We start from the raw sequence: 14,424 nt of genomic DNA on the forward strand, positions 1-14,424 counted from the left end.
CTAGGAAAAAATCTAGGCGTGTCAAGCAGCACAAGGAGATAAATATGTACAGATAAATAGAGAATGTTAAAAAGTAATTATTAGATAAATATAAATAAAATTAATGAGCTATTTTACATCATTATTTTACAGAAACTGTCTACATGTGCTCAACATCTATTCCAATTCCAGTAGCTGGGCAAAGTTTATCAACAAGCAGGAGAGTGTTAATATTTTAAAAATGTATTTCTGTAAATGTATCAATATAATTAAAAAAACATTTGACAAATAATTTTAACTCGAGGTCCATTTTAAAAGCTAGTTCTGAAGCTTACAACTGCATCCCATGAATGAAGACTGTGATGAGCAGTTAGTAACAAAAGTAACCTTTGTGTTTAACCTACAACCTCCATGTTCTGCTCAAAATGTGAAAACACCAGATTGTCCCATATAAAAATACATATAAATCAATATTATCCATAGCATAAATAGTATAGTATAAACATGGTCCCCCACAATGAAAGCATTTAGATTGTATGTGGCAGTATATATGATTCATTTGATGCTAGAAAAACAAACTGTGAAACAAGACAGAAGCAGCAGATCCATGCTGCCATCATGTGGATTTTACAAACATTACACTCCCAAAATCACTGCATAATTTGAATGTGTGTGTGTGTGTGTGTGTGTGTGTCTGTTTTTGTTCCTATATGTTCGTGGGGTCCATAAACAGGGATTCACTGTACTTATGGGGACCAACCAGCTATGTGGGGACAAAAATGCTGGACCCCACAAGTTTAAAGGGCTGTTTGGGGGTTAAGACTTGGTTTTAGGGTTCAGGTTAGGTTAAAGGTTAAGGTTAGGCATGTAGTTATGATGGTTTAGATTAGGATAAGGGGCTATGTATTATGTCAATAAAATGTTCCCATTAAGATAGTGAGACAAACATGTGTGTGTGTGAGAGCAAAAGAAATTTCAAAAATATATCCACATGCTTATTACCTTAATTTGAAGGCAGAGAGATTCCTCTAAGTTTCTTTTTTTCTTTTTTTGAATATTTGAGCATCGGTATCAGTAGCAAATTGTAAAATGTATCATACAGTACTCCTCTTATATTCATGTGTTTCAAAAAGTGTAGAATAAACTTACTTCACTGCAACAGCAACACTGAAACAGATACCGAGAAAAGGCCTTGTCTCAATTTAGAAATTGGAACTAAAGTTGGTTTTAAGTGGGAATCAGAGTTAGCCTAAAAGCTTCAAATAACATCCCTTCTGACCTGAGTGTGTTATTGGAGCTAGAGTACATTTGGCAGAGTATAGGCTGAAGAGCATTCAAACCAAGAGCTTTTAGTTCATTTCGTTTTAAGAGGCCTTTCTCCTCCAACGCATCCACCTATTCTATCAGTATGCATAGGAATGTCCATGACCTCCACTCAAATGGCTGCTCCTGTTTTCTTAGGAAATATACAATCCTCCACTCTCTGTGTGAACTTAAACCCTCTCACTCATCCAGCTCTCTCTACTTTGCCGTGACCCTTGAACCCTTCTCACTGCCGCAGCGGTGAAGTGACAGAATAGATGTAGAGCTATGAAATGCCTCTTAAAAGTAAAAAAATAAATAAATAAATAAAAATAAAATATTTTGATGACTGGGAGTGCAGCTAAGTGGTTGAGAAGCACACATGGGTTGGAAGAAAAAGAAGAAAGAAAGAAAGGGGTATAATTTTCATCAGATTTGTGAAAAATCATAGGGTAAAGAGTTTAGTAAAGTTTCTCAGGAATATCAGGGACTATCAGGGAGCCACTTTACAGCATAATGTTAAAACATATTTTCTGTTGTCGTATTTTCCTGTGTTTTACATATTTCTGGATACAGTTTAATTTAGCCATGTGGTTGTTCTCTCAGAGCGGGAGCAATTATATGGGATTAATATCAATATTAATCAATATCAATATTGATTCAAAACTGAAAATAAAGTTCTGAAGGGTTGAAACTAAATGTTTGAAAACTTAAAATTTTACAAAAAAAAGTTTTGCAAGATCAAAAACTAAGATTTGCAAGCTTGCAAAATGGAAAAAACTAAAACAATCTCTGCAAACATTATGTTGTTTTTGAGTTTTCCTTCTTCAGGCAGGCAGGATATTAATCCCATACAATTAATCCATTTTATACAGCATACAGAGACTCAAAGCTTCCTTAATTTGCAGTTAGAGTTAATATATATTCATCTGCACAGGTTGTCTTCAAGGCTGGGTATTAAACCTCTATACTTTTTTAGTACTGACACAAATGTGTCCGTGTCAGTGAAACCAAAAGTGAAAGGTTGCATTGAATGTTTGGATCTCATTTTTATTTTTTGATCACATGGTTCCTGATTCACAGTAGGCTAAATCAAAAATGTTGGCAGTTTTAGCGAGCATTTTATTTAGGCATAGTTCTTGTAGAGGTGCTTGTGTTTATACAATATTTGAAAACTTTATTTTGTTAAATGAAAAAAAAAGACTGTTTAGAAAAACAAGCTTATTGGGAGACTAAGTTTAGATTTATTGTTATTGTGCAACGCAGTAAGTATGACAGGAGCAAATTAAGTCAGGTGACAGTATAAAGAGCAAAGCAGTCCTCTTAAAGAGGTGGAATTAACCCAGGAGAACAGGGTTTATGTCAACAAAAGTAAATTTTGAAAAAAATGTGAGAAAAAAAAGTTGTGAAGTGAAAAAAAGTAAATTTTAACTTATTTAAAGTTTTATTTTGTTTATGTTTTCTTCATTTTTTTTAAGTTTTAAGTTAGATAACGTTAGGTAGGTGACTTACGTAACTTATGTTACGTGACTTACATAATGTAATTATTTTAAACCAAGCCACAATCTTTTCCTAAACCGAACCAAGTAGTTTTATTGCCTAAACCTAACCATACTACTGCAACCACGTGTTTAACGTCATGTGACTTAAGTAACATCCAACTTTCCAACAATCATATATGGTCATATTTTGTCATTGTAGGAATGAGGACATGTTGTATTGGTACAAAAACTCATGTCTAATGAAAGACGCTACCCACTTGCATTATGGGAAATACAGGATCCAGCTTTTCTTGGAGCTTGACCGATCTGACAGAATAAAGGTCAGGAAAGGCATCGATGCTGCATTAATTTTATTCTTGTCGCTTGCAAGTCCTCCAACTTTATGGGAGTGCAATATAAAATCAGTGCAGTACCCCTTTAACACAGTTTTAAAACAATAAATCAGGAGACAATTAGTTCAGTAGAGTAGTTCAATTAAACCTGTTTTTAACAGCATTAACAGTTGTTCGGGTTGAACTGTTCACAGAGAAGTTTTTTCTATCCTTTCCCTCAGATGAAGTTTACATTGCAAGGCAATGCTCAAGTGTCACCCAGTCACTCACCCACATACATACACACACACAAACTCACACACACTAACTAAGTAACCCACACACATACACACAGTGACTGATTCCTCCCGTCTTTATACAAGCTGAGCTGAAATATCGCATCCTTCCCTTTTTGAAAAGAGATAATGATGCTCGTTTCACAGCTCAGAGAAGTCATTAATGTGTGACACGTCCACCGAGTGTGCCCCCCCCCCCCCCCCCCCCCCCCCCCGCCCACTAACGGGCACAACGTCGTTAAGACATGAATTAATCATCAGTCCACCCTGTAACAGAGCAAGAAATTGTTAGCAGCATCAGTTGTTATGAGCAATGCCTCTTTGAACCACTTGAAAGTATAAAGCTCCTTACAAATCTTTCATCTCATCACAGGATCACCATCGAATTTACTCCACCAGATAAACTGATGGACGCGCTCCCTCCTGTGTACTCTCAGTCTCATCCAATCTCTTTCACAGATGCTAAGCAACCGGCAAGGTAAAAAATAGGAGGAGAAATTAGTAAGTCAGATGCGACGAGGACAGATTTGGGTGAGTTCAAATGCAATGAAAGAGAACATTATGAGCCTTCTCATAGCTGTGATATAATCCCATTAAAAAATACACTAAAGTACACCGTGAATACATAACCCGTCCTTCCGAATACCAAAGGACCAAAATCTCTTTTCACACAAATTTTCTTTCATAGGTCTCATCCTCCCAGCATAGTAAGACACTTTTTGTGCAGCACTGGGAGCGTCACTTTCATCCGGATGGTGGCAGGGACAGACAGAAATGGACTGTCATAGTGTCCCAATAATATGAAAAGGTGGGCAGAAATGCTAGCACCATGACAAGAGTTCCTCTTCTAATGCCATGCTATGAAATGCCATGCTGAGTTATTGTCTTACTCGTTAGTTGTTTATTTTGTTGTTGTTTTCTGTTGGTCCTGTTGGTGCACATTAGCCTTAGGTTTCTATTAGGCTACTTTATAACTGTCTGAAAACAGAGTTTCTCTGATCCCAGGTTATAAGGTAATGTCTTGTACTTGGCAGGAGATATTAAGTTGCCTGTGGTGTGCCCTTGTTCCCATCTAACACTACTACAAGAGTATAAAAGCCACCCATTGTTGGTGGTCAGATGTTAAAGCAATTCATCTTTGTTCATTATTTAAGTGAAAAAATTTCCAGCATTTCCAGAGGTAATTGTCCCTTTTGTGCAGAATGTGTCTTCTAAGGGAATAAAGGACTACAGATACACAGCAGCGTATCCACTGCTGTCTCCTGGGCCTTTGTGTATCCCATCAAAAGCCAATGATTTTAAGTTCAGCTGCGATTTTATGATCAAAGAAAACTAGCCACTGGAAAGGAATGGTGTTGTTCTCATATCCTCCCCATTCCTGTTATCAGGTTTTGTTAAAAGAAATCTCCTAGCAACCACGACTGGTACTGTGCCAGAAGAAAGAGCAGTTTTATTAAGCAGTTTAATCTGTCCATAGAGAGCAAGAAGCTTTGCTCATACAGTGATCAGTCTAAAAAATATTTTGATTGAGCATTATTTGGGGATGCAATAGTGGGCTATCTAATATGGTTCATGTTGGAGGCTGCTATAACTTGTGGTTTATTTTTGTGATTAGCTAAAGTCAGCTCCTGTAGTTGGTGTTTTTTTATGTCAGTTTTCAGACTGGTTTCAATGACTCAATGAGTGTTTTGGCAGATGTGTAAAAAATCTAGCGCCACCATGAGGTTTACTTTTGTGGTTTTGAATGAAATGTTTCAACAGCTGTGCAGACATCTCTCTTTCCCCTCAGGAGCAATTTTAATACATTTGGTGATCCCTTAACTTTCCATGGAGAGTCATCATCAGCTAAAATTTTTATTCTTTCCAATACTTTGGTTTGTGACAAAATACCTGCAAAATGAATAACATTCCCATCCCTCAGCAGTCATTCCCAGGCTAGTTAGCTCAAGGTGATAAGTTAAGATATGAATAATCAGCATGGTCGCATTGTCATTGCCAAAATGTTAACATGTGCCTAGGTAAAGCCTCACAGAGCAGCTAGCATAGCCTCTTGGAAGTATAGGCCTACGTCTATTCGTGGGCCTACAGAACAAGACCTGCCTACTACATGACACTGCCTCTAAACAGTCGCAGCTTGGTTAGGTTTAGGGAAACATCATGGTTTGGGTTAAAATAAATAACTTAATCCAGGAAGTTATCTCGGACGTGTCGTGTAGTGAAGTGATTGTTTCAAGAAGTCTGCAAGACTGCAGATAGGCCTTTCTCGCCTTTTCTTCTTCTTTTTCTTGGGTGCGTAGAGAGCTGTGGTCAAAATGAGAGCTTCACATATTTTGTTTTGAACGGCAGTAAATATTCACTCGGTTGCATCCATAATCCTCTTCGAGAGGACTCTAACGTGAGCTGTCGGCGCTCTAAAAGTGAATTAATAAAGAGCGATTCTGACCGTGCTCTTAAGTTAGTCGAGTATTGTAATGGTTCTGTAAAGTGGCACTTTGCAAACATTATGCCAGCATTCTCTGAGGTCGTGAATGTGGTCATGAAGGTTTTTGGAAGGAAAACAAATGTGACAGCGGTGGTCACAAACACGTGTGCCGTCTTTTTATGAAGTAAATTAATGCAATCTTTGCAGCTTTCTGAGCCAAATCTATCAGTGTTGTGATGCAACACATTCAAGCTAAAGCCATCTTGCTGTTATGTGGCCTGTTTGTTTAATCCAACTTCTATGTCTGTCAGGAAAGTGGGCAATTTGCAAGCCGCAAGTGCTCTTAATATAAAATGTTGAAGTAGGGTGGCTCATTCCCACATTGCATCCCCACCTTTCCTCCTTCTCTCCCACTTTTGGCTGTTTGAAGTGCTGGTTGGAGAGCTGTAACAGGAGTATCATTCACTGTAATGGTGGAGCGTCCTCCTCCACAGCCCTCACTTAGATCACTTAATCCACTTCAACAGTCCAGCGCTGTGCTCTGCGTGAACACAGCACGTTCACAATGGAAGGTTAGACAGAGACTAGCATTGACCTGTCAGCTTACACTAAAATGCCACTAAAACACTTCGAACCCGTTTCCCAGCTCACCTAATATGGACGTGAGTATGGCTGCCACACACTTAAAAGTCAAAATCCAAACCTTTTTTGCCAAAAGGTTTGTCACAGTGTACATTAAAGACAAAACAGATAATTCATTGTGATAATTATTTTGATATCAGTGTTGTCCATATCATCCACTTTTGAATTGCTTTTAGATACCGAGGTTTGGGTGTTTCCAGAGTTTGTAGTGAATGTAGTACTGCTAGTCAAGCCATAGAAATGAACCTGATAGTCTCATTTTATATATATATGGATACTTTATAGGGTAGGCAGTTTATTCAGCATCAAGTATCTGCTTTCTGCCTAGGTGCAGAGAGGATTCAGTGGCAGGTTTAGAAGTTCAGAAGTAGGTTAGTGCAGCTATGGAGAAGGATGTTTCAGTAGATTTAGTGGAAAGTCCGGAGCTGCAAAGTAAACAAATCAAAGGACAAACTAGAAGCTGTTGTTCTGGTTGATTTGCCACAAGTTTCTTTCAAGGGCAGAGAGCCAGAGCTCAATGGAATAACCTTTAATGCAAAATTAATGTCTTCTGTGGCTGACAGCAGGCTGTAGCCTGTGTACTTGTGTAGTGGTGGTAGTGTTAGATTGTCAAGGAAACCCTTAGAATATTTATGCCCTGGGCATGCACAGAAAAGATTGATAACAAGTCCATTAACAGGTTGCTGCCCAGAAATGTGTGAATTGAGGATTGAAATATGTGGAGACCAGCAAAGAATGCAAGTGTTTCTTTCTGTCATGAACATTTAATATCTTTTTGCCGGTAGGGAAGGAATCTGCTGTCACTGACTGGAGGTTCACCTGTGTCACAAGTCCATCATACCTGCACGCTTATTTCTGCTATTTATGATCTGATTCCATGGATACTCTTCAAAGAAACAGAAAATCCTTCTTTGATGCATCTTGTAACACCATGGAGGAAAAACAAGGTTGTTTTCTTCAGTTGGGTGAGTAGAGAGGAGTCAAAAGATACTTTCAAACAAAACATTGAAGCTTGGGCACAAGCTGCCTGCCTCACAGAAATGCAGATGCAAGTTTCAACATTCGAACACAGAATCATTGTTGCAGAACTTTGTTGTAACATGCAGCCTGTCACGTTCTCTGATGGCTTTGTAGTTGTACTTTTGGTTAATTTGGGTATTTTCATTGTAATTAATTGCATTATTTGTTAATAACATGAATAGATTATTGGTTGGAACAGTGAATGAGTCTCAGACAAAATACTCCACACAACAATTTAATAAAATCAACCACAGACTAGAAAAAAGTGAGCAAAGGCATTTTGTATTGAAGAGGGGGAAAAAAAGCTCAACTAGCAACAGGAAGTTTCTTTCCAATGTAAGCTTGAATTATTACATGTTTACAGTAAATGTATAATACCTTCATGAGTTCAGTCAAGCTAAATGCTCTACACATCATTACTGTACGTAACATCTTTTCTGTATCAGGTTACGTTAACCAGCTAACTTGTAGCAATCGGAGACGAGTAACATTGAGATTTGACTCTTGACATTAGCGCAAGTATAACCAAAGTGTATTTTATATTTGTCCATTATTATTTGGGATTTGCAGTTGCACAGTAGCTATTTAGTACAGAAGGTACATATTTTATGACTCAAGAACAGAAAACGTAGCCATGAGTGACAGCAAGATGAATGAATCGTCACTTTAATTTGAAAGCTTATAGCTGACTGAAGTAAACACAGGAATGTTTCAGATTTAGAAAGAAATCGCACAATAAGGCAAGCACTGTGAAAATCAAACCAATATCTTGGGCAGTCCTTCAAAATGTACAGTGTCACTCAGTGAAGCTGTTAAAGAAATTACTAAAATATCAGTCCTTACAGTGTAATACCTTCCGAAGGGTCTCTGCTGTATCAAACCCATGAGACTTTCTCTTTAAGAGGTGGCTTCACTGCAAAATGTCCCTTTGCATTCACACCAGTACAGTTATTATCAGTAGTTTCGTTAACTCAGATAGAGATCTGTCAGTTTCACAGCTGCAAAAAAAAACATATTATAAAGAAAATTAGAAAAATTTGTGACCATCTTCAAATATGCTTCTCCTTGGCATTTTACTTCTTTCCAGTGCAATAAAGTATAAAGCCTTTTTTTCTGCAAAGAGCTTCAAGATATGCTCAGAAACCTAGAGTTAATACTTGCAAAATCCAATCTTTTTTTCAGATTTTAATATCTGTATTTAAATATTAAGACCTTACAGTAAAATTAGACAGGTAGGCAGGTCTCAGGCAGATCAGTTTAAATTTGGCCATGTCTGTCCATTTGATCTTCAATAAGGCAGTCATTACTGACAGAGGTTGCCCTTGTGAAAGGTAACTGAAAGGAAGAACTGTACTGAGCCAGCGAAATAGGTTTTGGGCTACAGCACATCACTGAGAATAACATGACAATAACATGTTCTAGCACATGAGATGAGCCTTCTTATTATTTTAACCCCATGAACAGTAAAAGCACAGGAAATCTCTCTCTGTTCATTGCTTCCTTCTTGATTTGCAGGATGAGGGTCTCTTCTTACACTCAAAGGGTCTAGAACTGGAAGTTAAAGCTATATAATATGCAACTTCTGGGATTGAAATAACAATACACATGATATTTTATACATTAATCAGTCTGTATACAGTTCTGTTTCTAAATCCCTCAGCGGATCTCAAAATTACCTTTCATTGATGCAGAATTATGGATCCCACAAGGGCTATGTGCAGTAGCTAAACCAGGAGGTTGGGTTTAGGCACTCAGTTTAAAATGACCATGTTTAAGAATGAGCCTCCAGATAGTTACATTTATTTATAACATTTAAAATGGTTGCTTAAGGTTAGGATTAGGGAAGGTTGGTGTTACAGGTTATGTGGTTACAGTTTGGGTAAGACTCTAGCACCTCTGCTAATAACTACTGATGCGTTGTGTTTTTGGATGTTTCCCTGTAGATGTCATTTGGGCATGAGATATTAGCTGTTCAGCAGAAACGCGTTAGCAACAAGAACAAAGCTTGAAAGCAGAAAGAAAAGTGAAAAATAGAGTAGCTTCAGAAACAGTTAATGGCACCATGCTTCAAACAATCAGACTGAAACAGCAGCAGCTATGAATAGTGTATTTCACGTGCATGTGCTCGGCTAAAGCAGGTGAAAAGTTTGGTCCTGGTTACTTCAAAGTGGACGACAGACAACTGATACAAATCAGGCTGGATAACCATTTTCACCATTTGTGTTAATTTGCTGATCTTTTTGCTAAAATCCATCCTTAAATGTTGCAAGATGTACACATAAAAACAGTAAATTTTAAAATCCACTCCAACAGTCCGTCACGTTTTCATCTCTGTGTAGCTGAATGCTCAGCAGGACGAAATGGAGTCAGAAGCGTAGCAGCATAAAGGCACTGTGTTATTTCTACAAGCCAAGAGAAGTAAATCCAAGAGAAATCATGAGCATATCGCTGACCACTTGCTTTTCAGAGAAGAGTCCAAAGGTCCAAACAAAAAAATCCAGGCAGGAAATGAAGGGCTGGTTGACCTCCAAACACCAAACTCCAAACACCAAACAGTTTTACTGAAATCTGTCAGGCAGAATCCAGTGAGCATCCAGAGGAGTCTGAACTGAGGGGGCAGAACCAAGTGCAAAGGTCAGACAATAGTAAGGGCACTGAGGGCAATCCGGTTAGTTCGTTTGTTCAATGCCCACACGGTCAAAACACACACACACATATACACACACACACACACACACACACACACAGACAACACACATAGACTGAACTCGCACCTCACTCACAATTATGAGAGTTACGAGAAAAATAAATGTAAAAAAATGAATACATACAGTAGGTAGAAAATAAATATCAAAGGTCATAGAGACAAGCTGCATTTAAAGGATTAGTTCGACATTTTGGGAAATACGATTATTTGCTTCCTAGCTGAGAGTAAGATGAGAAGATCAATACAACTCTCATGACTGAATGGTAAATGTCAAGTTACAGCCAGCAGCTGGTTATCTTAGCTTAGAATAAAGAGTGTAAACAATAAATTTAAGTAATATCAATGAAAACTGGAAGGGGAGGAGATCTGTCTGTAATTGACCTTGTGCCAGGAGCTCGTTTCATAAAAGCAACTAAAATCGTAATACAAGGTGAAACAGCTAGCCAGGCTTCTCCACACAGGTAAAAAATAATCTTCTCACCATCACCTCTAAAGCTTGTAATTAACACGTTATATGTTGTTTAATCAGTACAAAACCCAAGGCGTAAAAAAAAAAGTTATGGTTTCATGGGGGTAAGGTTCCAGACTATTTCATGACTAGGAGCAGTGACTTCCTGGAGTCATAACAAGCTAGTAGGCACATTTTGTTTTTGGACAGAGCAAGGCTCTTGGTTTCCTCCTGTTTCCAGTCTCTATGCTAAGCTAAGCTAACCTTGTCCTGGCCGTAGCTTCATATTTAGCATTTTGACATGAGAGTGGTATCAATTGTCTCATCTAACGCTTCAAGAAAGCATTTAAGCATGTTTTCTCACAATGTCAAACTATGACTTTAACGACAAACTCACTGTTTTCATAATGTGGGTTCTGTTTGTTAGTCCTGGAGCTAAATGTAATCAGTCCACTGTCTTGTTAATGTGACTAAAAAAACAAAGCACTGAGATAGGGTGGCAACCAGTGGTGGAAAAAGGTGTGAACACGCAGGAATGGCGTTCTGGGAGTAAAAGTTAGGGGGAAACGCCGTTTCTGCTCAGATTACAAAAATCTGTTCTATTCTAAATAGGTTTGCTGGAAGCAGTTATGTTGATCAGTCCTTGCAGGATTTCACGGGCCTTTTTTGTGATTGCTGAGGCCAAAAATTCCTGATTTTGCTGCAGCTTTTCTAAAAGATTGCGAATGTTTTTTGGGGGGGGTTGCGATTAAATTGTTGGAATAAGTGAAAACTGCATAGGTAGATGTAGGTAGATCATTAAACAGTACCTCCAGGATAACCCTAACCCTTACCATGCATATTTAAAACACCCTGCCAAGATTCTTTCAGCGCTTGCAATTGTCCGGGATGCAACAACCTGTGTCATATTGATTTGTCTCGTCTGATGTCCTCTGTGCGTTTCTTCCATTCTCGGGGTATGTTTTGTGGCAGTGTTTGTCAATAGAAAATTTCCTTTTATGTTTGAACACAATACTCCTGTAATTGCTGTTATTTTTCTAAGCAAATGTGAGACATTGTTACCACACACGTCTGCTGCGTCTTGTAAACAAGGAAGTGAGTTTGCGGACGTATGACTGCATGTTGAGGGAAACGGCGATCATTTTTTCAATTCAAATTTGTGGGGAAAGTTCTGTGGATTGGTCAAAATTGCGCTAAATTTACTGGGATTTGTTGAATTTGTGTTAGTAGTTGCGAGGGACTGGGTGATAGGTACGCGTCCTGCGTATCTGACACATTAAAATCCAAAAGGAAGCAGTAAACTCACTAATGACGCACCCTATTTTTTTCTATGATTAAGATAATGTTATAAACTTCCAGACCCCTACCCAAGAATGGTTTCCCCAGAAAAATGTGGCCATTTCCACCACTGGTGGCATGCATTTGTAAATGGAAGGCTGATTTTACCAAATTAGACAAACATAACAAATGTCTTGACAATAAAAAATAAAAGGCAAATTTGGTATGAGGTATTGACATACAGTGCCTGAAGGCAAAAATGATACAGAATCAAAATATAAAAAAATAACAATACTGCCTTTAGAGCTCTACATTAATAAAAGCTGTCAGCTCTATCAAAACTCAGAAAACAATATATTTTATGCAAGGTTGTTATTGACTAAATAAAGCCTAGGATATACTTATTGTCAGTTACATATTAACGTGTGCATGATGGCTGCCTCTGCGCTGCTGTGTTGCTTTGGAGTGTAGTAGCAGTGTATCAGGATGTGGGATACGTCTACTCTGAACAGATGATGACAACAATGGCACAAAGTTTTGAAGAGAAACTTCTAGAGCCTGTCATCACTGCCACTTTTTCTCTTGTGATATTTACATTTGTTTCAAATCGCTCTTTACACTGAGGATGCAAAACATTGTTACTATACAATGTGGTAAAATCCTTGAACAGTGCTGCACTTTCCAACTGAACACCAGCTTTTTATTTTAAACACTGGTATAGCAGAGGGCTAAAAGTGTAAAGGAATGTTATCTGGCAACAGCATCCTCTCCATGCACATGAACATTCACTCATCCTCACAACAAAAAAACACTCAAAAGAAAAAAAAAAATCTCTGTGCTTGGTTCTGCTTGTTTGTTTTAATCCACAACCAGCTAAAAGGTAAAAAGGTCACTGTTCAAGAAAGTCTGTTTGGTCAGTTCCATTCAAATCAATTTTATACACATTAAAAATTGTACATGGGTGAGTGTATGGATGGAAGGATGGCATTGATGTTGTAATCACCACAGCCTCCCTAGTAGTTGACCTCGTAGACAGTCGCTTTCTTGTCTCCTGAGCCCGTCACAATGTACTTATCATCTATGGAGATGTCGCAGCTCAGCACTGAGGACGACTCCTTTGACTGTATGGGGAATCAAACGTGCATAAAATGTAAATATAAATGTAAGCTAAAGACTGAGAAAAACCCAAGAAGGCTGTGTGTGTGACAGACAGGTGCTGAACAGAAGAATTGACATGTTTTATTTCAGTAGTCACATGTACACTTCCACTGCTTTGTCTTGTCTTTTCAACACCCTGATGAAAGCTCCTTGTTTAAATATTTGTGTCCTTGATAAATTCAGAATAAGAGAACAGCATGCAAAATTATTACTTTTCAGATTTCTGATTTTCTGTGTATATTTTTTAAATTCACTGTCTTCCCACAAAAGATTCATTCAGTGAGCAGAAAGATTTTTGATGTCTTGCTCAAAGAACTTTCAGTAAAATCTGTAACCACCTGGCTATTAGACTATACTATAATTGGCCTCTCAGCTGCCTGTCATCTATGTTCTTGTGGTACATTCTTCCACACTTACCTGAAATATGCTGGCTCCATATGGGGTTCTCCACGCGTTGAGCAGATTGTCTTTTCCTGTGCTCACAAACCACTTCCCTGCAGAGAACGGCAAAATACATTAAGCCACATCTAGAAAAAAATTGCCCCAACAATGTCTCAACTACCCAAGCGACTCAGATTAGAAGTGCTTAACACTAACTGTAAATGGCACTTAGTTAACTGAGCCATGCATTCCCATGAAACTGATATTGGTATCAGATTTTTTTAAATTAAAGCTTTTGCCAAAACACAGGTGATGCTAACGGACACTGATGCTAATGAACACTGACACATTAAAGCAGAACGTATGGCATTTTCTGGTCCAAGGGTTCAGCTGCTAATTCAAATGAAAGTTAATCAATTGGTAAACAAATATCTCAAACAAAGCTTGTCTTGACTTATTACTCTTAACAAATATGGGCATTAAACAACTATATCATGTATATATGGTACCATATTTATGTCGAGTAGATCACTTATATCTAGCATAGTGGTAACTGCATTTATATGATTAGCCCAATCCAACTGAACACCAGCTTCTTATTTTAACCACTGGAGGGCAAATTGATCCAAACTTAATGGGATAACAAGATAGCAGCATATAATGCTCAAATACTGACAATATGGGCTCAATATTATAATGAGAAGATTGATAAGATCCTTCATTAGTTACCGTATGTACAATACAGTACTGACAGACAAAATGGTGGTTTAAAAAAACAACTACTAGTTAGTTGTAATCCAAATTTTGGGAGATTGGCTTGTTGGTCAATTTATCCATGAAGTGATGACAATGTAAATCATCCATCCATCTTTTCCTATAGATAATTCATACTGTTGCTCCATGCTAACGCTTTAGCTAGAACTATGTTTGTTGATTCCTGCTCATCCAGAAGTTTTGTTATTATTGGTTTGGATTTGT

The 14,424-nt window shown here is 38.0% G+C and overlaps 1 protein-coding gene across 3 annotated transcripts in view; it reads right to left on the bottom strand.

Annotated features, from left to right (window-relative positions):
- Positions 1-12,743: 12,743 nt before the first annotated feature.
- Positions 12,744-14,424, bottom strand: part of LOC119892179 (transducin-like enhancer protein 4) — a 35,259-nt gene continuing 33,578 nt past the window's right edge. For all 3 annotated transcript variants that reach the window (XM_038704324.1, XM_038704323.1, XM_038704325.1), the window contains exons 19-20: positions 13,483-13,559; positions 12,744-13,028 (exon numbers count right to left, since the gene is read on the bottom strand). In XM_038704324.1, coding sequence (XP_038560252.1) covers positions 12,921-13,028; positions 13,483-13,559 — 185 coding nt within the window. In that variant the 3' untranslated portion in view covers positions 12,744-12,920. The remainder of the gene's footprint in view (positions 13,029-13,482; positions 13,560-14,424) is intronic.

The sequence above is a fragment of the Micropterus salmoides genome, unplaced genomic scaffold (genome assembly GCF_014851395.1).
Source record: "Micropterus salmoides isolate LMB-PRFRI ecotype aquatic unplaced genomic scaffold, ASM1485139v1 Ms_hic_scaffold_7, whole genome shotgun sequence".
NCBI classification, from domain to species: Eukaryota; Metazoa; Chordata; class Actinopteri; order Centrarchiformes; family Centrarchidae; genus Micropterus; species Micropterus salmoides.